The sequence below is a fragment of the Microcaecilia unicolor genome, chromosome 9 (assembly GCF_901765095.1).
Source record: "Microcaecilia unicolor chromosome 9, aMicUni1.1, whole genome shotgun sequence".
In the NCBI taxonomy this organism is placed as follows: Eukaryota; Metazoa; Chordata; class Amphibia; order Gymnophiona; family Siphonopidae; genus Microcaecilia; species Microcaecilia unicolor.
In genome coordinates, this window is record NC_044039.1 from 174850684 (window position 1) to 174873979 (window position 23296).

At 47.4% G+C, this 23296-nt stretch overlaps 1 protein-coding gene across 1 annotated transcript in view; it reads right to left on the reverse strand.

Moving 5' to 3' along the window:
• Nucleotides 1–23296, reverse strand: part of LOC115477917 (myosin heavy chain, non-muscle-like) — a 172094-nt gene that overhangs the window by 84455 nt on the left and 64343 nt on the right. The window contains exon 9 of the mRNA XM_030215053.1: nt 420–556. Coding sequence (XP_030070913.1) covers nt 420–556 — 137 coding nt within the window. The remainder of the gene's footprint in view (nt 1–419; nt 557–23296) is intronic.

Consider the following 23296-nt stretch of genomic DNA (forward strand, 5'->3'; position numbering starts at 1 on the left):
CACAGATGATGTTCAAACCAGAATTTATTCAGAGTTCTTCTAAAACATGGATGTATCTGTAGATACAGCATATTGCTATATATGTGTTTTGAAGATTTACCTAGACTGACCCCTGATGCAGGCCGATTAGGCCGAAACAAGAGCCGTGTCGGGTCGTCATCCATGTTTTAGAAGAACTCTGAATAAATTCTGGTTTGAACATCATCTGTGAGGAGTTTTCATTACTCTACTTCTTCCATTTTTGGTGCCCCCTTTTTAGTAGAGTATTTTTCTTCTGTTTGTGACTGTCTTGCATCTTAGGTGGAATATAGCTTTTATTTGTGCTTTCTAAGCTGAACTGATGCTTTATTCACCGCAAAGCACAAACATATTTTACTCTTCAAAAGATTTATAGTTTAAGATAGCTATGAGAAACATACTGATTTGTAAAATGTAGCTTTATTGCAAGCATTTTTTCTTCTTCTTCCCGTAATGACTGATATAGTTCACTTAGAGATGAATTTCTTTTTGTAAGATGTTTATTTACATTTTCAGCTTTTATCAATCTATCTGTCATCTAGAAGAAAAAACAGTTACAACAGGATATTGACATCACTTAATACTCTCTTTTAAAGATTATATATATATATATATATATATATATATATATATATATATATATATATATATTACATTAGTACCCCGCACTTTCCCACTCAAAGCAGGTTCAATGCGGCTTACATAGTAATAGGGATTACAGAGCATTCATAGTGAAAATTGATAGAGAAACTGAGAGTTAAGTATATCAGAATAGTAAAAAATATAGGAAGTAGAGATGTATAAGAAGTATGCATAAATAATTAAGGGATATTAACCCCTAGCACATGAAAAACAGGCTATCGCAAAACACATTAGAGCATTTTGAGGTAATTTGTCTGTTTGTGTGTGCTAAGCATGCATTAACTATTTTTTAAAAAATAATAGTTGAGGGGACTAGAGTCTTAAGAGTTAACACAGGAACACAGCAGCTCCTAAATAGGAGACGGTAAGTGCACCAGCATTAATTTTTTTGCAAGTCTCCCATGCTAGTAGAAAAATTAGGGTGGGACCTGCAAAAAGAAATAAGCCCTATTTTACGGATGCACCAGAAATGGGTTTAGTGTGGAGGAAAATCCTGCACTAGAACACGCTAAGCCCGTTTCTTAGTGCATCTTAGTGAAAGGGCTCCTATATCCCCCCAATGAAGACATATAGTTTTCCAAATTACAATCAAGTCAATATTCAAACATCACAGTCATCATTTTATTAAAAAAAAAACTCTAGCTACAGCATTTAAATATACCAGTATCTGCAGAAGAAAATATCACCACGATATAGATAGCTGGCAATATCTACCCACTATCCATATAACTCTACAAATAAATTTAAGACAGTCTTTTTCTTGTGAGGTACTATTATTTAATAACTAGTAAAAAAAGGCCCGATTCTGGAGCCAATGAAACGGGCGCTAGCAAGGCTTTCCTGTGCCCCCCCCCCCCACCTGTCGTCGATGTTGGTGAATTGCTCCGCCTCCGCCCTCAACGTCATAACGTTTGACGCGAGGGCGGGGCCCAGAGACTGTGATTTTCGAGGCTTCAGAGCTTCGAACATACGAACCTTGGCTTCAGTGACGTCAGCAGCCAATAGAACGTTGAGGGTGAGTTTTATATATATAGATGTCTATTAATTAGAAAAAAAGTATGACTATCCAGCTTATTTTCGAAAGAGAAAAACGCCTATAGTGCGACCTAAATCAGGAGATAGACGTTTGTCTTGCAAAGGCGCCCAAATCGGTATAATCGAAAGCCGATTTTGAGCGTTTCCAACTGCACTCCGTCGCGGAAACGAATAAAGTTGACGGGGGTGTGTCGGAGGCGTGGTGTAGGCGGAACTGGGGCGTGGTTATCAGCCGAGGAGAGATGGCCGTCTTTAGCTGATAATCGAAAAAAAAGGCGTTTTGACCGCGATTTTGGGTCACTTTTTTTGGACCCTTTTTTTTCACGAACAAGTCCCAAAAAAGTGCTCCAACTGCCCAGATGACCACTGGAGGGAATTGGGGATGACCTCCCCGGACTCCCCCAGTGGTCACTAACCCCCTCCCACCAAAAACACCCCACTTTACAAACTTTTTTTCCAGCCTCTATGCCAGCCTCAAATGCCATACCCACCTCCATGACAGCAGAATGTGTTCGATCCTCTCACAGCCTTTCCCTGGGTCAGATGTGGCTCTCGGGTGCACTACAGGGTCACATCAGCATTGCATTGTGGTGGGTGTAGGGTATTGGGCTCCGTGATTTCATTAGCTTGTGTTACAGTCTCACAATGTTGGTAGTTGGTAGGCACTTCTCCCATGGTGCTTTTCCCCCTGCCTACTGGGTCAGAGTGTGCCCTGTTGTGTTTCCTATTGTAGTCCATGCGGTAGTGGCCATTTTTGTAAGCCAGTTTTAGTTCCCTTTCCTGTGTTAGCCACGTTAGACAACTTAGTTCTTCCCTTGAATGTGGCTGAAAGAGGGCATTGTACAGCATTCTGCCAGCTCTGACCTACTGCTCATCTCAGTACCAGGGAGACTCGTTGCCAGTGGGGCACAACCTCTGATCTGCAGTTAACTGTGAGTAAAGGCGGTTATTCCAATAAAGGACGTTTTCGGAGAGATTAGTCTTCAGGTGTCAACTGGTGTGCCAATGTTATATAGCAGCTACCAGTCCTAGAGGCCTGCGTGTATGCAGGTCCCTCGAGCACTTTTAGTGGGTACCGCAGTGCACTTCAGCAGGTGGCCCCAGGCCTCTTAGCAGAGGAATTACTAGAAGGATCTGACACTGAAGAGAAACTATCTTTAGGAGTTACGGACCAAGAAAGGGATCTGGGAGTCATCGTGAATAGGACGTTGAAATCTTCAGCTCAATGTGCTGTGGCGGCTAAGAAGGCGAACAGAATGTTGAGTATTATTAGAAAAGGGATGGAAAACAAACATGAGGATGTTATAATGCCGTTATATCGCTCCATGGTGCGACTGCACCTGGAGTACTGTGTTCAGTTCTGGCCGCCTCATCTCAAAAAAGATATAAAGGAATTGGAGAAGGTGCAGAGAAGGGCAACAAAAATGATAAAAGGGATGGGACGACTACTCTATAAGGAGAGGTTAAGACGGCTAGAACTCTTTAGCCTGGAGAAAAGGTGGCTGAGGGGTGATAAGATAGAGGTCTGCAAAATAATGAGTGTGGTAGAGCGGACGGATGTGAAGCGTTTGTTTACACTTTCTAACAATAATAGAACCAGGGGACTGTAGAATTATGCTGTCACTTGCTCTCAGTAAAATACAGGCCAATGGCTCAGGCTAAGAGCTAGGCCTCTTAAAATCAAAAATCATCCTGATACAAAATACATTTCACTGCAGCAAAAGCTGAAGTGAGTTCCCAGAGAGCTGACAAGGGAGGGGGACTTTGTTCTTGTCAACAATGCTGGGACTAGCACCTGCGAGAAGTTATGAGCGAAGATGTTTCGGCTAATGAAAGATAGTAGTGGGTCAGGTGCAAGTAGAGGGGAGGGGGGAGCTGAGGGCAAAATGGCCTGTGAAGTCATTTCTTCACAGATGTTGTCCTGCACATATTTTGTTTATACTTAGAGTTTGGGAACATGTGAAGTCACTCTTATCAACTGATAAGGGCCAAAGAGCTCTGGTGAGAAAGCTAGGGTCCATTGGAATGAATAGGGTCAGAATGGTATAAAAAGGGCAGTCTGAAGGGTATCAGAGCAGAAGGAAGAAAGCAGAAGGCTGGGGAAGAGGACGCGTCATGAAGTGCTGTTCCACTATGTGAATGCCTGATTTGCCTGTACTGCCTGAACTGCCTTTGGGTAAGATGCTGATGCTAATAAACTATCTTACTATATCTACTGACTATTGGGTTTCTTTCTAATTGTGGAGCTTGCTACTGCCCAGACTGTGTAAACCGGTCATGAGCAGATAGAAGGTCAGAGTAATTAAGTATTTAGAGGGGATATGCAATCCTTTTCAGGATAGTAGAAAGCCCATGGCTTCCGCTGCCCAAGCTGTTCTGGCAGGACCCATTATATTCAGGACACAAGATGAATTTAGAATGTGGTAGGTTTAAAACAAATCGGAGAAAGTTTTTCTTTACTCAGCGCGTAGTTAGACTCTGGAACTCATTGCCAGAGAAGGTGGTGATGGCAAGTAGCCTTGTTGAGTTTAAAACGGATCTGAATAGATTCCTGAAGGAGAAGTCCATTGATCAATATTAAATTTTGGGTTTTTGCCAGGTTCTTGGGGCCTGGATTGGCTGCTGTCGGAGACAGAGTGCTGGGCTCGATGGACCTTTGGTCTTTTCCCAGCGTGGCGGTGCTTATGTAATGTACTTATCTAATTGTACAGTGTGAGAAAACCTCCAGTCAAAAGGGAGAAATACAAGGGCAACAGGAAGCATATTGTAAACACTTCCCCCGCCGCTTGGCTGTGCTTCGACTTTCCCAGACCTGGGCCCAACTCCACACCAGGTTTACCAGGTAACTCTGGATACTTGGCAGTTGAAACAATATCAAATCAGTCAGAAATTTCCTGTATTTAATTTGGAACAGTCTCTTCCCTGGGGCTATATGCCTCACCAGGCTTAGTACATAGCTCCAGCACTCTTACAGCTTCAACTCAGAAACATAAAGGAAAACAAAAAAGCAAGCTCTTTTCCAACAGGTATTAACCCAGCCCCGAGTCCCACAGTCCAAATCCTTCCCTCCCCGAGTTCATCAAGCCAACTAATCCTTGGGCAAAAGTTCCAGCACTTTCCCCGGCAAAAAGGTTCCCAAAGTCCATTCAGCAAAAAAGCCCCAAAGTTCTTTCACCCAAAAGTTCCCCAAAGTTCATTCAGCAAAAAAGGTTCTGTTGTGCGCTTCACACTCACCCAACAGCAACCTGAGGAAAGGGGACCCCTTTCATACTAGCCATTAACTCCTGGTAGCCTCCCCAACGGTCATGCTTGAGCCCAGGGCCAGATGGAAGCTACTTCCCCAGGGAACCCGCTCAGATACTTCTCTGGGCTTTTCTCTCAATGAATTGAATTAACCGATTCCTCAAGGTTGCTAACAGGCCCTGAGATTGCCCCTTTTCCATCCGGGCTAAGGCAGAAATATCCATGGGCTCTACCTGCATTCCTTCACCAACCTCTTTGGCCTCCGTAATCACCTCCTCTGGCATCAATTCCATAGGCTCTATCTGTCTCCCCCACTCCCCAGCTGCTCCCAATCTTTATCATGAGCCTGCTCAAAAGCCGCCTCCTCCTCCCCCCTGGGAATCTGGGAGTTGTAGTCTGGTTCACCTTCTCTAAGGGAGTCTAGTGCCCTCCTCTGGGAGTCAGGGGCATTGCAGCGCTGGTTAGCCTTTCTAGAGGGCTCCGGTGATCCTTTCCGAAGATGCTGGGATTGGTAGTCCCTCCACCGTTCCCATCCACGCCTGCCTCTCCAGTGCCCCGGTCTGGAGTTCCGGTTCCTGGATCTGCCTACCCCTTCACAGGTGTCACAATGTATAAAAGAAACACATTTTACATGCTCTAAGAAAGATTTCAATATGAAGAAACAGCTAACGGGCGTGGGATAAACACAAAGGAATCCTGTTTAGAAGGAATGGTTCCGCGGAATCTTAGCGGAAATTGGGTGGCGACACCGGTAATTGGGAAACAAAATGGGAGCTGGGCAGACTTCTAAGGTCTATGCCCTGATTGTGACTGAATAGATAGGGATGGGTTGGAGTGTAAATATGAAGGGGCTTTGACGTTAGCTCCAGAACTTAGTACAAGAACAGTGCTGGGTAGACTTCTATGGTCTGTGCCCTGAGAAAGGCAAGGACAAATCAAACTCGGGTATACATATAAAGTATCACATACCATGTAAGTGAGTTTATCTTGTTGGGCAGACTGGATGGACCGTACAGGTCTTTATCTGCCGCCATTTACTATGTTACCTGAAAAATAATAAAGAAACTAGAATATGTGCAAGTACAGAATATGGGAAAAGCTGTAAAAAGAAAGCAAACATTACAGAATACCAGAAAAACACTGATGAGAGAATATCTTACATAAGTAATGCCACACTGGGAAAAGACCAAGGGTCCATCGAGCCCAGCATCCTGTCCACGACAGCGGCCAATCCAGGCCAAGGGCACCTGGCAAGCTTCCCAAACGTACAAGCATTCTATACATGTTATTCCCAGAATTGTGGATTTTTCCCCAAGTCCATTTAGTAGCGGTTTATGGACTTGTCCTTTAGGAAACCGTCTAACCCCCTTTTAAACTCTGCCAAGCTAACCGCCTTCATCACGTTCTCCGGCAACGAATTCCAGTAGCTTCAACCAGGAAGAAAGCTTCACAAGAAATGCAAAATTTCACCCAGGAGAGAGAGCACTTTCCAGTACGGAGAGCAAGAAAACTTTTAGTTGCCAGAAATTATTGTCAACAGAGCACAGAATCCTCTCAGGGATGAAACTGTTAACATTCACCGAATGTAGAAAAAGCTTTATTCATAAATCACAGCTAACAAAGCACCAGAGAATCATTCACGTGTGCTGAGTGTAGTAAAAGCTTCCATCAGAAGGTACTCATCACTATTCACAAAATGAAGTATAAAAAAAAAAAGATTACATTTGTACCCCACGCTTTCCCACTCATGGCAGGCTCAATGCAGCTTACATATTATATACAGGTACTTATTTGTACCTGGGGCAATGGAGGGTTAAGTGACTTGCCCAGAGTCACAAGGAGCTGCCTGTGCCTGAAGTGGGAATCGAACTCACTTCCTCAGTTCCCCAGGACCAGAGTCCACCACCCTAACCACTAGGCCACTCCTCCACAGGATTAAACCCATTAGCACATAGTGAATGGGGTAAAAGCTTCTATTATAAGAACTGGAAGGACAGTGAACATGGAAATGCTGATGGACTCTCCAGAAAGGAAGAGCCAGAACCACCCTGACACTGGACTAGTTCGGGGTCTCACTCTTGAGGAAGGAGGTGTGACAGAACAGTGGGCTTTTTAAGCCTGTAACACTGCCTTAATTATTTCCTGAAGTGTATTTCTCTAGTTTGGCCAGCAAGTGGTGCATGTTTATGTTTTGAAGCTGCTGTAGAGCCAAGGCTTTCTTTGTTTAAGCCTTTTGGAAAGGCAGTCTGCAGTATACTTTCAAAAATTGTTGTTCTGGGCTCTGATTGGCCCAGGAGCTCAATTTCATTTGGCATTTACTGGCTTTCCCCCCAGTCTTAGCCAGGAAGAAAAGAGAGTAGGATCTCTTTACTGAGGCTCTGTGAACAGTTATATGTCCTGATCTTCCCTGATACTTTTTAAAAAGCAAACAAATGTTTAGATAACTTTATAATTGATCCATATTTCATTTACCTATTATTGTTTGCTGACTGCATGTTTTCTGTTCATTGTTCAATATTTTTAAGACAATAAACAATTTTCAGTTTATTGCCTCTGCTTGTGGTTTTGTGTGTTGGGTCTGTGAGTGCTTTCTGGGAATTGTAGGACCACAGGGAGTGTGGCTCCAGTAACCTGTGTGATCAGGTGGGGAGCGAGGGTCGCCCAGCAAGGGAAGCAGGGAGGGGGAAGTCACTTGGGTACCCTAGACCTCCACGGGAGGACAGAGCTGAAAGGGCCAGAATCAAGAGTACAGGGCCAGTGCAGGAAAGCAGCCTGTCTCCTTCAACACTGAGGTAAAATGAAGCTGAAAGACTACAAGTCCCAGCAGCCCTTGAGAGAGAGGCCTGATAGGATGAGGAAGTGTTACCCCCACTACGAGTCCCAGAATCCTAGGGGAAAGGAGGAGGATCTGGGAGGGCTGGATGAACAGAATAGGAAACAGCTGGGAGAGGGGTATAATGATGATAGGAGGCAGCTGGTAAAGAGGGCTGTAGAGGAGCCCATAGACTGGCAGTCTGGGGAAGGTGGAGGAGGACTGGAGAGAGGAGACTGCAGGAGGAGAGCCCATGGATATTTCAGCCTTAGCTCAAGCTAAAGGTGGGCAAGTAAAAGGGCCCCTAGCCATATGGTTCTGTAACTTAATGAAAGAGGGAAAGAAGTGGCTGCAGAAGCACTCTAACAGGGGGTGAGGGTTTTCAACTGGGGTCAGATGTTAGAGGCTGACAGAGGTTGGGTGGTACCCCTTTCAACTCCCAGGAAGTAATGAGAAGGGAGTGAAGGGAAAACTGAAGCAAAACCTGCTGACTGTGCGTATTAAGAATGGTGCTGAAGAAAATAAAGGGAAAAGGGAAAAAGAAAGACTGTTGTTCTGGAGTTTTGTGAATCCTGGACAAGGGGATCTGGAGGAAGGACAAGCACAGGAGGGCTGTCTCTGTGTTTTCTCTTGGCAAGAGGGCTGCTCAGCTGGGAAGTTTGAGGAATTGCAGTGGCCTGTGGATTACAAACTTGCAAAGGCCCCGTGGGGTCACACCTGTAAATCACTAGGAATAATTTGGAACACTTGGTCCATGGAGTGGACTCATATTTGCAACAGTTCCACAAGAAGCATTGTAGAACCAATGATAATGCTAAGCAACAACAGATTTGACATCAGATCTTGACTACTGTCAATAACACTGCAGTAGAAGACAGGGAAGTGAAGGGGCCCAAATGTAAGTGGAGAGAAACAAAATCACAACTATCGGTAGTCTATAAACAGCCCAGAAGAAATACCATGCCTGGAGGGGTTCAGTGTTCTGGGACAACGAAAATGCTTAAAAGCAACAGATTATTCAGCCCACAGTTTTTGAAAATACTGCTCAGGAGTTAGAAGCAGGATTTCTCTCTCATTAAGGTAAAAGATAAACCTTACAAGGCTACTGTAAACCTACAAGGCTGTTGAGGTGAATTAATGATGATCATGGACAAAATTTTAGAAGTATTAGGCACTATTTGCACACTGCAGCTCTGGATTATTTAATCCGGACAGTGTTTAATCCTCACAATTTCAAACTGTATCAACAGCATTTCTGGACATGTCTTATAAGAAGAGACCAAGGACTCTGTCATAGTAAAACATTTTTATAAAGCAGTGGTTCTCAACCGGTGTGTCGCGACACTGGGAGGTGTGTCGCGGGGCCTGCACACAGTAGTGTGGGTTTTTTTTAAAGTGTAAAGCATGATTTTCTCTCCTGTCCTGCTGTGCTCATCAGCAAGGCTCTCTCTTCTTCCCTCACACCCCATCCCTCCTTGATTGAGGGCTGGGGGGGTGTTGAAGGAAGAAGAAAGCAGTGTTGGACTTGCAGGGGGGGATGTTGAGAGAAGAAAAGGGAGTAGTGTGGGACTCATGGTGAGTTGAGGAAAAAGAGGGAGTGTTGCACAACTCAAAGGGGGGGGGGCTGAAGGAAGAAGAGGGAGAGGTTTTGGACTCGAGGGGGGCTTGGGAAGGGAAAAGAAAAAGTAGTGCCAAACTTGGGGGAGGGGTAAGGGAAAGAGAGGGGCTGTGTTGGACTTGTGTGTGTTGGGTTGGTTTGAAGGAAGGAAAGGAAGCAACGTTGGACATGTAGGGAGGGTTTGAAGGAAGAAAAGAGCAGCATTGGAGTTGTGGAGGAGAGCGCTAAGGGAAGAAGAGAGAAGCACTGACGTGGGGGGGCTGAGGGAAAAAGAGGGAGTGTTGCTGTACTCACAAGTCACGGGAGGGCTGAGGGAAGAAAGGGATGATATACTGCCTTTCTGTGGTTTTTGCAACTACAACGTGGTTTACATGTACATACAGATAAAGCGAATGCTACATACCTGTAGAAGGTATTCTCCGAGGACAGCAGGCTGATTGTTCTCACTGATGGGTGACGTCCGCGGCAGCCCCTCCAATCAGGAATCTTCACTAGCAAAAGCCTTTGCTAAGCCCTCGCGCGCCGATGCGCACCGCGCATGCGCGGCCGTCTTCCCGCCCGAAACCGGCTTGAGCCGGCCAGTCTCATGTGTAGCAAGACAAAGACAAGGGAAGACACAACTCCAAAGGGGAGGCGGGCGGGTTTGTGAGAACAATCAGCCTGCTGTCCTCGGAGAATACCTTCTACAGGTATGTAGCATTTGCTTTCTCCGAGGACAAGCAGGCTGCTTGTTCTCACTGATGGGGTATCCCTAGCCCCCAGGCTCACTCAAAACAACAAACATGGTCAATTGGGCCTCGCAACGGCGAGGACATAACTGAGATTGACCTAAAAAATTTACCAACTAACTGAGAGTAGAGCCTGGAACAGAACAAACAGGGCCCTCGGGGGGTGGAGTTGGATCCTAAAGCCCAAACAGGTTCTGAAGAACTGACTGCCCGAACCGACTGTCGCGTCGGGTATCCTGCTGCAGGCAGTAATGAGATGTGAATGTGTGGACAGATGACCACGTCGCAGCTTTGCAAATTTCTTCAATAGAGGCTGACTTCAAGTGGGCTACCGACGCAGCCATGGCTCTAACATTATGAGCCGTGACATGACCCTCAAGAGCCAGCCCCGCCTGGGCGTAAGTGAAGGAAATGCAATCTGCTAGCCAATTGGATATGGTGCGTTTCCCCACAGCCACTCCCCTCCTATTGGAATCAAAAGAAACAAACAATTGGGCGGACTGTCTGTTGGGCTGCGTCCGCTCCAGATAGAAGGCCAATGCTCTCTTGCAGTCCAATGTGTGCAGCTGACGTTCAGCAGGGCAGGAATGAGGACGGGGAAAGAATGTTGGCAAGACAATTGACTGGTTCAGATGGAACTCCGACACAACCTTTGGCAGGAACTTAGGGTGAGTGCGGAGGACTACTCTGTTATGATGAAATTTGGTGTAAGGGGCCTGGGCTACCAGGGCCTGAAGCTCACTGACTCTACGAGCTGAAGTAACTGCCACCAAGAAAATGACCTTCCAGGTCAAGTACTTCAGATGGCAGGAATTCAGTGGCTCAAAAGGAGGTTTCATCAGCTGGGTGAGAACGACATTGAGATCCCATGACACTGTAAGAGGCTTGACAGGGGGCTTTGACAAAAGCAAACCTCTCATGAAGCGAACAACTAAAGGCTGTCCTGAGATCGGCTTACCTTCCACATGGTAATGGTATGCACTGATTGCACTAAGGTGAACTCTTACAGAGTTGGTCTTGAGACCAGACTCAGACAAGTGCAGAAGGTATTCAAGCAGGGTCTGTGTAGGACAAGAGCGAGGATCTAGGGCCTTGCTGTCACACCAGACGGCAAACCTCCTCCATAGAAAGAAATAACTCCTCTTAGTGAATCTTTCCTGGAAGCAAGCAAGATGCGGGAGACACCCTCTGACAGACCCAAAGAGGCAAAGTCTACGCTCTCAACATCCAGGCCGTGAGAGCCAGGGACCGGAGGTTGGGATGCAGAAGCGCCCCTTCGTCCTGCGTGATGAGGGTCGGAAAACACTCCAATCTCCAGGGTTCTTCGGAGGACAACTCCAGAAGAAGAGGGAACCAGATCTGACGCGGCCAAAAGGAGCAATCAGAATCATGGTGCCTCGGTCTTGCTTGAGTTTCAACAAAGTTTTCCCCACCAGAGGAATGGGAGGATAAGCATACAGCAGACCCTCCCCCCAATCCAGGAGGAAGGCATCCGATGCCAGTCTGCCGTGGGCCTGAAGCCTGGAACAGAACTGAGGGACTTTGTGGTTGGCTCGAGATGCGAAAAGATCCACCAAGTGGGTGCCCCACGCTTGGAAGATCTGGCGCACCACTCGGGAGTTGAGCGACCACTCGTGAGGTTGCATAATCCTGCTCAGTCTGTCGGCCAGACTGTTGTTTACGCCTGCCAGATATGTGGCTTGGAGCACCATGCCGTGCCGGCGAGCCCAGAGCCACATGCTGACGGATTCCTGACACAGGGGGCGAGATCCGGTGCCCCCCTGCTTGTTGACGTAGTACATGGCAACCTGGTTGTCTGTCTGAATTTGGATAATTTGGTGGGACAGCCGATCTCTGAAAGCCTTCAGAGCGTTCCAGATCGCTCGTAACTCCAGAAGATTGATCTGTAGATCGCGTTCCTGGAGGGACCAGCTTCCTTGGGTGTGAAGCCCATCGACATGAGCTCCCCATCCCAGGAGAGACGCATCCGTGGTCAGCACTTTTTGTGGCTGAGGAATTTGGAAAGGACGTCCCAGAGTCAAATTGGACCAAATCGTCCACCAATACAGGGATTCGAGAAAACTCGTGGACAGGTGGATCACGTCTTCTAGATCCCCAGCAGCCTGAAACCACTGGGAAGCTAGGGTCCATTGAGCAGATCTCATGTGAAGGCGGGCCATGGGAGTCACATGAACTGTGGAGGCCATGTGGCCCAGCAATCTCAACATCTGCCGAGCTGTGATCTGCTGGGACGCTCGCACCCGCGAGACGAGGGACAACAAGTTGTTGGCTCTCGCCTCTGGGAGATAGGCGCGAGCCGTCCGAGAATCCAGCAGAGCTCCTATGAATTAGAGTCTCTGCGCCGGGAGAAGATGGGACTTTGGGTAATTTATCACAAACCCCAGTAGCTCCAGGAGGCGAATAGTCATCTGCATGGACTGCAGGGCTCCTGCCTCGGACGTGTTCTTCACCAGCCAATCGTCGAGATATGGGAACACGTGCACCCCCAGCCTGCGAAGTGCTGCCGCTACTACAGCCAAGCACTTTGTGAACACCCTGGGCGCAGAGGCGAGCCCAAAGGGTAGCACACAGTACTGGAAGTGACGTGTGCCCAGCTGAAATCGCAGATACTGTCTGTGAGCTGGCAGTATCGGGATGTGTGTGTAGGCATCCTTCAAGTCCAGAGAGCATAGCCAATTGTTTTCCTGAATCATGGGAAGTAGGGTGCCCAGGGAAAGCATCCTGAACTTTTCTTTGACCAGATATTTGTTCAGGGCCCTTAGGTCTAGGATGGGACGCATCCCCCCTGTTTTCTTTTCCACAAGGAAGTACCTGGAATAGAATCCCAGCCCTTCCTGCCCGGATGGCACGGGCTCGACCGCATTGGCGCTGAGAAGGGCGGAGAGTTCCTCTGCAAGTACCTGCTTGTGCTGGAAGCTGTAAGACTGAGCTCCCGGTGGATAATTTGGAGGTTTTGAGGCCAAATTGAGGGTGTATCCTTGCCGGACTATTTGGAGAACCCACTGATCGGAGGTTATGAGAGGCCACCTTTGGTGAAAAGCTTTCAACCTCCCTCCGACTGGCAGGTCGCCCGGCACTGACACTTGGATGTCGGCTATGCTCTGCTGGAGCCAGTCAAAAGCTCGCCCCTTGCTTTTGCTGGGGAGCCGAGGGGCCTTGCTGAGTCGCACACTGCTGACGAGAGCGAGCGCGCTGGGGCTTAGCCTGGGCCGCAGGCTGTCGAGAAGGAGGATTGTACCTACGCTTGCCAGAAGAGTAGGGAACAGTCTTCCTTCCCCCAAAAAATCTTCTACCTATAGAGGTAGAGGCTGAAGGCTGCCGGCGGGAGAACTTGTCGAATGCGGTGTCCCGCTGGTGGAGCTGCTCTACCACCTGTTCGACTTTCTCTCCAAAAATGTTATCCGCACGGCAAGGCGAGTCCGCAATCCGCTGCTGGATTCTATTCTCCAGGTCGGAGGCACGCAGCCATGAGAGCCTGCGCATCACCACACCTTGAGCAGCGGCCCTGGACGCAACATCAAAGGTGTCGTACACCCCTCTGGCCAGGAATTTTCTGCACGCCTTCAGCTGCCTGACCACCTCCTGAAACGGCTTGGCTTGCTCAGGGGGGAGCGCATCAACCAAGCCCGCCAACTGCCGCACATTGTTCCGCATGTGTATGCTCGTGTAGAGCTGGTAAGACTGAATTTTGGCCACGAGCATAGAAGAATGGTAGGCCTTCCTCCCAAAGGAGTCTAAGGTTCTAGAGTCCTTGCCCGGGGGCGCCGAAGCATGCTCCCTAGAACTCTTAGCCTTCTTTAGGGCCAGATCCACAACTCCAGAATCATGAGGCAACTGAGTGCGCATCAGATCTGGGTCCCCATGGATCCGGTACTGGGACTCGATCTTCTTGGAGATGTGGGGATTAGTTAAAGGTTTGGTCCAGTTCGCAAGCAATGTCTTTTTTAGGACATGGTGCAAGGGAACAGTGGACGCTTCCTTAGGTGGAGAAGGATAGTCCAGGAGCTCAAACATTTCAGCCCTGGGCTCGTCCTCCACAACCACCGGGAAGGGGATGGCCGTAGACATCTCCCGGACAAAGGAAGCGAAAGACAGACTCTCAGGAGGAGAAAGCTGTCTTTCAGGAGAGGGAGTGGGATCGGAAGGAAGACCCTCAGACTCCTCGTCAGAGAAATATCTGGGGTCTTCTTCCTCTTCCCACGAGGCCTCACCCTCGGTGTCAGACACAAGTTCACGGACCTGTGTCTGCAACCGTGCCCGACTCGACTCCGTGGAGCCACGTCCACGATGGGGGCGTCGAGAGGTAGACTCCCTCGCCCGCATCGGCGAAGCTCCCTCCGCCGACCTAGTCGGGGAGCCTTCCTGGGAGGCGACGGCAGCCGGCACCACACGCGGCACCGACGCCGGAGACCTCACCTCGGGCGATGGGCCAGCCGGCGCCACGCTCGACGGTACTGGTGGCGCAAGCACCGCCGGTACCGGAGGGGTAGGGCGCAACAGCTCTCCCAGAATCTATGGGAGGACGGCCCGGAGGCTCTCGTTCAGAGCGGCTGCAGAGAAAGGCATGGAGGTCGATGCAGGCGTCGACGTCAGAACCTGTTCCGGGCGTGGAGGCTGTTCCGGGCTGTCCAGAGTGGAGCGCATCGACACCTCCTGAACAGAGGGTGAGCGGTCCTCTCGGCGTCGATGCCTGCTGGGTGCCGACTCCTTCGGCGACCCAGAGCTCTCGGTACCGACACGTGAAGGGGACCGGTGACGATGCTTCTTCGACTTCTTGGGACGAAGCATGTCACCGGAGCTTCCCGGTACCGACGAGGAGGACGTAGAATCCAGCCGTCGCTTCCTCGGGGCCGAGACCGAAGAGGGTCGGTCTCGGGGGGGCTGTACCGCAGGAGCCCTCAGGGTAGGGGGAGATCCACCCGAAGGCTCACCGCCACCAGCAGGGGAATGGACAGCCCTCACCTGCACTCCAGACGAAGCACCACCGTCCGACGACATCAGCAGACGAGGTCCCGGTACCACCGACGTCGATGCAGCTATCCGATGTCTCGGCGCCGATGCAGAGGGTCGATGCCTCGATACACTCGATGCACTGGCCGCCGAGGTTGAAGGTCTGGACGCTGAAGACGTCGATGCACTCGATACCCCCGGTGCCGATGCCGACGAAGAGCCCGAGAACAAAATGTTCCACTGGGCTAACCTCGCTACCTGAGTCCGCCTTTGCAAAAGGGAACACAGACTACAGGCCTGAGGGCGGTGCCCAGCCCCCAGACACTGCAGACACGACGAGCGAGATTACCCGGGCGCACTGGGTGCACTTCTTGAAGCCGCTGGAAGGCTTCGATGTCATGGGCGGAAAAATCACGCCGGCGAAATCGAAAGACGAAATGGCGAAATTTGGCACAGAAAAAAGGGAAATTTCGACCGGGGCCTAAGTAAGGCCTACCCCGACGACGAAAGAAAACTTAACGGGGCGAAAAAACTCGAAGTAGAGGAAGGAAAAACCGAAAGGCTAATCCAAAAGATTTCTGGATTTTTCACAGAAAAATGACGAAAAACGACGCGCGAGGTCGACTTTCCGGGGCACGAACGGTAAAACACAACCGTACCGAGTGCGGAGAAAAGAAGACTGGCCGGCTCAAGCCGGTTTCGGACGGGAAGACGGCCGCGCATGCGCGGTGCGCATCGGCGCGCGAGGGCTAGCAAAGGCTTTTGCTAGTGAAGATTCCGATTGGAGGGGCTGCCGCGGACGTCACCCATCAGTGAGAACAAGCAGCCTGCTTGTCCTCGGAGAACTTATTTGTACCTGGGGTTAAATGACTTGCCTAGAGTCACAAGGAGCTGCAGTGGAAATCAAACCCAGTTCCCCAGGATTAAATGTCCACTGCACTAAGCTACTCCTCTACTTGAGGGGGGGGGGGCTTAGGGAAAGGAGAGGTCCTGGACTCATAGAGGGGAAGAAAAATGTGCTGGACCCATGGGGGGAGGTGAAGGGAGGGGGGAGAGGTGCTGGACCTGCAGGGAGAGGGGGACAGGAGAGATTCCAGATCATGAGTGATGGATCTGGGGGAGGGTGCTGGCCAGAGGGGGAGATGACAGGCCATGGTGGGCTGGGGGGAAGGGGAGATGGCAGATCATGAGGGAAGGATAGAGTGAGTAAAAGAAGGGGAGAGATGCCAGACCCACAGGTGATGCAACTACAAACCTCTGATGCCATGCTCCTTCCTGTGTTGTGTAGGAAGTAAACCACCCTTAGCAGACTTCTCCTTCCCTCTTTTTCCCTTAGTTTGCTGCTACCTACACAACCTGGGAAGGTGCACAGAATTGTGATTTGTGTAGCTGTGTCTCCTGGCACCTACGGTCTTCTTTCTGAACTGCTGCCCTGCTGAACATTGACGCTGAAGTTTTTTTGTGGGGATGGGAGAGGGAACAGAGAGCTTCTGGACCATAGGTGTGGAGGGGAAGAGAAGAGAGAGGAGACAGGGAGTTCCTGGACCATAAGGGGAAAGGAATGACAGAGGAGACAGGAAGTTGCTGGACCATAAGGGGGGGGCAGGGGATGGGAGGGGGACAGGGAGATGATGAGCTACAAGTGTTTAAGAAGGGAGAGGGAGGGGAGAAACTTGGCATGGTGTAACCAAGTGGGAGAGACCATGGAGGTTCTCAAGGAGATGAGGATGGTAAGTACAGAGGGCAGACGTGTAGTAATGGGGAGTGAGTGGAAAGAGAAGGGAATAGGAAGACAGAAAACTAGTGAGACAAGAGAAGTAGGGGGTGAGAGGAGGCGATGAAAAGTTGATAGGTACCATTAAGTGAAATATAGGTGGAGGAGACAGAAATGAGAGAAAGAGAAAATATGTCAGAGACAGATATAGTGAAGGAATAGGAGGAAAGTGGAGAAAGGACTTATGGACTGCACTCACTGGAAAGAGAGAAGACAAACAGGAAAACAGAAAAGAAGAAGCTGGGACAAACATGCTTGGAAAAATAAAGTACCCAGACAACAAAGGTAGAAAGTGTTTTATTTTGAATTTATTTGGTGAAATATGTTAGCTTTGGGAAACATGAATCACGGATGTCTTTGTATTTTGTTTAGTACAAGAGAAAATGAATTTCTGTTTTTACTTCTCCTATGTTGTGGTACATGCCTAGTGACTTCTGAGATTCTCAGTTCAATTTTTGTCTTTATATTTCTATTTTTAATTTGTGATCCCTTGTTCTGTATTTGGTGTGGGTTTGTCTGTGGTCTGTGTGTGTGATGGTGGTATGTTATTCTGTTTGCAAGTAATTGTGCTGTTTTACCAGTAGTAGGTATATTGATGTTCTAGGGTCCTGTGAGGTATTTGTAGTGCTGCCTGTTTTTAAGTAGGGATCTTGTTTAAGTCATAGGAATCACTGCTACTATTCTGTGGTAGATTAGCTACATGTATATTGAGTTGGGAGTTTTTCAGGTTTTGTGGTATTTCACAATATGTCATGTGCTTGGTAGTGGAGAGAATTATTTACTATTACTGAGATGATGTGAGTAGAGGAGTGTGGTAGCCGTGTTAGTCCACTCTTAAGGTTATCAATAGAAATCAAACAAAATAAAACATGGAAAAGAAAATAAGATGATACCTTTTTTATTGGACATAACTTAATACATTTCTTGATTAGCTTTCGAAGGTTGCCCTTCTTCCTCAGATTGGAAATAAGCAAATGTGCTAGCTGACAGTGTATATAAGTGAAAACATTCAAGCATTACTATGACAGTCTGACAGGGTGGGAGGAGGGGGGTGGGTAGGAAGTATGCATGGGGACATCAAAGCATATCATTGATATTCTAACAGGATGGGTGTGGATAGGTGAGGGGAGGGTGATCAACAGAGACATACAGCTTTATGGTTTATAATGGGCTAGGAACCCCAGATCCCCCAAATTATAAAACAGGGTTCCTAGTGGTAGGTGGCAAGAAGCTGGAACCATATGCACAACCATAACATATAGGATACAAGTGGCAAAATGCTGAGTGGGAGGAAAATCATAAGAGATCTACAACCTATACTCCAGGAGGATGAATTACTGAAAGAGATATTCCCATCCCCACCAGTACTGGCCTTCCAACAGCCACCCAATTTAAAACACAAGCTAATCAGAAGTAAACTTCCATCACAGACTGAAAAGGAACAGAAGGGCACACTTCCCTGTAATTTATCCAGTTGCAAACTATGCCAAAATATTTCACAGGACCCCAAAGTCATTCACAAAGGAAAGATATTCAACATAAAGGGATCTTTCACTTGCTCATCTTCCAATGTGGTATATATCATTCAGTGTAAAAAATGTAACGAAGGATGCTATATTGGAGAAACAGGCCAGATGCTTAAGACAAGATTCAATTTACATAGACATCATATGAACAATACTGGTGCCAGCAGGGTTCCCACGCCTGTTGGTCAACATTTTACAGGACCAGGACACTGTACCAGTGACTTCACAGTGAGAATCCTGAAAGGTAACTTTAAAACCATACAAGAACGTAAGACCTTTGAAGTCAGAATGATTGAATATTTTAACACCCAACAGAAAGGACTTAACAAGGATCTGGGGTTCCTAGCCCATTATAAACCATAAAGCTGTATGTCTCTGTTGATCACCCTCCCCTCACCTATCCACACCCATCCTGTTAGAATATCAATGATATGCTCTGATGTCCCCATGCATACTTCCTACCCACCCCCCTCCTCCCACCCTGTCAGACTGTCATAGTAATGCTTGAATGTTTTCACTTATATACACTGTCAGCTAGCACATTTGCTTATTTCCGATCTGAGGAAGAAGGGCAACCTTCGAAAGCTAATCAAGAAATGTATTAAGTTATGTCCAATAAAAAAGGTATCATCTTATTTTCTTTTCCATGTTTTATTTTGTTTGATTTCTATTGATAACCTTGAGATGATGTGAGAATCAGATTTTTTTTTATTTTTTATTTTTGTATAGTAACTTCCATGGAGAAAATGCACCTGTTGTTGGGGGAAGATAGGGTTTTTGTGGATGCAAAGCATATTATTTATTTATGTTTCAACTGTTCCTCACTGCCCCCCACCCCCAAATTATAAAACAGGGTTCCTAGTGGTAGGTGGCAAGAAGCTGGAACCATATGCACAACCATAACATATAGGATATAAGTGGCAAAATGCTGAGTGGGAGGACTCAAAAAAAAAAAAGGAGTGTCCCACAGAGCTCATACTTGTCCATCCCCAGTCCAATAAGAATATTGGTGCAGCTAACCGTACCACCAAGTCCCACCCCACCGTTTTAAAGCCTGAGAGACCGAGGTTCTTATAGTCTCCCAGAGCTCACCACGCTTCATAGGGCCTCAACTGCAACAGCCCGCTCCCCCTAAGCCTACCCTACCCCCCCCTAGGACACCCTAATTCAACCCGCCTAACCCCTCCTTTGACTACTCATGAATATAATTTATTTAACAGGGAACTACATCCTGAAGATGCTAAAACAGAAAGATAGGGTTCCCAAATAAGCAGATATCACTGTGTACACTTGGGAGAAAGAGGCATCTTGAGCTTCCCGAAGAGCTAATATATGCACCTGGTTCCTCCATCCCCAAAAGGAAGGGCCATCCCCCAAACATGCAAGATAACATCTAAGAACTATAAGCCTCAACTTTCAAAATAAAAGAAACTTCCCTTTCCCACCTACAGTCCCAGCAGCTACCGCTCCCAATAAGCAAGCCCTCGGGGTCAAAGGGACCAACAAGCTCATGGCAGAGACAAAAAAATCAACTAATTCACTCAGCTCCACAAAGAATGGAAAAAAGTTTTCCTCTGCAGAATATTTAAGACATTGCGCATTGGGCACCAGTCCCATGCTGAAAAGTTGCAATTTGGAAAGGTAAGCCCTGTGCATAATTCTAAAATGTGTTTCCTGTAACCTAGTTGTTACTACTATTTGTGGTGTCTTTTTCAAGGCCAGAAGCAGGTCCCAATCCTGCAAGAGTGTCCCAAGGTCCTGTTCCCACCTAGTTCTCAGCCAGTCCAAGTTCGTCCCTGCCAGTCGGTCACTCAGGGCCTTATGGAGACCAGCTACAGATAACTTCTCCTCAGAGATGGATAGAAAAACGTTTGTAAGCCCTCTCCTATTCGTATTCCAAAAGCCATCTGGGGCAGACTAAATAAATAGTGTTTTAACTGAAAGTAAGCAAAGCAATCTCCCCATTCCCTAGAATCCAATGTTATGAGGTCATCCAGTGGTTTCAACTTTCCCTCTGGGGTGAGTATATGTTCTAAGAGAAGCAAATCCCAAGATTCCCACCTGGCAAATGCTCTGTTTTCTCTTCCCGGCTGAAAATTTATATTGCCACGAAGAGGCAGTTGATCTGTTACCTCAGGATCCCCTCCCAATAAACCCACCAAAAACCGCCAAGTATCCCTTAGAGGCCTAAGAAGGACACTCCGACCTCAAGGGTGCGGTAGCGTCTGGTAAGGAGCCTGGAGCAAGGAAAGGAGATAAGACAAAAATAAAGCCCTCTCAAAGAAAATGGAAGTGTAGTCCCGGCCTTCAGAAAACCAATCATATGAATGGCATAAAAGACATGCCTGATTATACAGCCGAATATTGGGGAGGCCTAAGCCCCTGGTATTCCAACTGCCCATCAACCAGTGATATCGGATCCTGGCCTTTTTCCGTGCACAACAAAATCTAGCAAACAATCGGGCCAAATGGAGAAGGTCTTTGTTTAATATCCAAATGGGGGAGGGTCTAAAGAAGGTATAACCATCTAGGAAACAAGACCATCTTAATCAAATTGATCCGGCCCATTAATGACAGAGGTAAGGGATGCCAGGTCTCTAACTGACATCATGTCTCCTCCAAGAGTTTAGGAATATTTACATTATATAATTTACCAGTGCTCATCCCCATATGGATACCAAGATAGCAAAATGTGTCCTTCGCCCAGTGAAGAGGAAAAGTTTCTTCCCAGAGTCTCCGAACGTCTTCCCTCGAGGGCAACACTTCCAATTTCTGAAAATTTAGTTGAAAACCAGCAAAATCACCATATTCAGAGAAACAGTCTAATAACGTGTTCGGGGGATTATACGGATCCAACAAATGCACTAGTATATTATCCGCAAAGGCAGCAAGTTTAAAACTATGAGTTCCCAAATCTACCCCCTTAATCTCTGGATTGGCATAAACATCTTGAAACAAGGGAACTAAAGTTAATATAAACAACAATGGAAAAAGTGGGTATCCATGATGAGTACCACGAAGGATAGGAAAAGCATCTTTGAGAAGATCCTATTAACCATTATCTTGGCTCTAGGGTTGGCATATAAAAGCTGAACAAAGTGCAAAAGACGAGCTCCAAAACCATAGGCTTGTAATGCTGAAAACAAAAAGTCCCATCTAACCCTATCAAAGGTTTTTTCAGCATCAAAACTCACCATTAGAGCGGGTAAACCCTTTCAATCCCAATATTCTTAAGGAAGCAAGAATTTTACGCACATTTTTAACAACAGGGTGCCCTTTGACAAATCCCACATGAGTCTCATGCAAAAGACTGGGCAATAACCTCACCATCCTGTTTGCCAAAACTTTAGCCAAGAGTTTGGTCTCCACATTCAGAAGTGAAATCGGACGGTATGAATCCAGCGATAAGGGGTCGTTCCCTGGTTTCAAAAGGACAACAATATGGGCCATATTCAGCTCTCCTGGAAGTTGATCTTAATCTAGGAGGGCATTAAACATAGCAGTCAGTGGTTGAATTACCTCCTCTCCCATCATATTATAGAATTCGACACGAAAGCCAGCGGATCCTGGCACCTTGAGTAGCGGGCTTTGATTGAGAGCCCAGACCACTTTCTCCTGAGAGACAAGGCCCCCAAAACCTCCCACTCTGCCGGTGACAAACACGGAATATTTAATCCCTCCAAAAATAGTTTCTCCCTTTAAACCTTCATCTGGAGGGGTAGCTTAGAGAGTCTGCAGATTTTGGAGAAAGCAGTCTGCAATCTCATCTATATAATAATTTGTACCTCAAGGTTCTCTGGCTGGCTGTCTGGGTTTGCAACATCTTGGTGATGTCAGCTCGCCTCCAGCGTTCCCTTCCCTCTCAGTGTCCCGCCCTCACGTAGAGACAAAATTATGTCAGAGGAGGGCGGGACACTGAGAGGGAACACTGGAGGCAACGCGAGCCCAGCCTGCCTGCCGCCGCTCAGATGGAGAGGAGGACAGAATCGCAGGACACTGATGGGAGGGGAGGGCAGCGTAGAGGTAAATTGATGGACATGGATAGGATGGGAGGAGAGGCGAGGAGAGAATCGCGGGACACGAATGGGAGGGCAGGGCAGAGGAGAATCGCTGGAGGGGAGGCCAGAATCCTGAGATATGGAGGGGAGGGCAGGGAAGAGGAGAATCACTGGACACAGAGGGGAGGCCAGAATCGCAGGACACAGAGGGGATGGCAGGGCAGAGGAGGATCGCTGGAAATGGAGGGGAAGCCAGAATCGCGGGACAAGGAGGGGACAGCAGGGCAGAGGAGAATCGCTGGACATGGAGGGGAGGTCTGAATCATGGGACACGGAGGGGAGGGCAGGGGAGAGAGGAGAAATCGCTTAGATGAGAGCCTTCCTAGGGCCGTTTCATTTTTGAAGAAACTGGCTTTGTTGCACTAGTTTATTTATAAAACTTACATCTCACTTATACCTAAGTGGATAACAATATAACAATCACAATTAAAAACACATAACACAAACAATTACACTTGCAATTACAATTATATTTACACTTAGGACTAGATTCTATATATCACGTCTAAAAATTGGGCGCCAAAATGAAATTTGCTTAGACGTATTCTATGCTTTAATTTAGGCGTACTTTATAGAATAAACCTAAATTTCCACGTGGTTTATAGAATATGCTGAGTGGCAGTCCACATAACTAAATTTAGTCATGGTCAATTACACCAAGTAAAATCTAGCATAAATCCCGATGTGCATAGATTTTAGAAATGCCCATAACCATGCCCACTTATCAACTATGCGATTTATATTTATGTGCACCACATTACAGAATACGCTTAGCAAGTAATGTGTGTAAATTCTAATTAATGCCAATTAATACTGATAATTGGTTAACATCCAATTATCAGCACTGATTAGTTTCCTAACTAAGTTATGT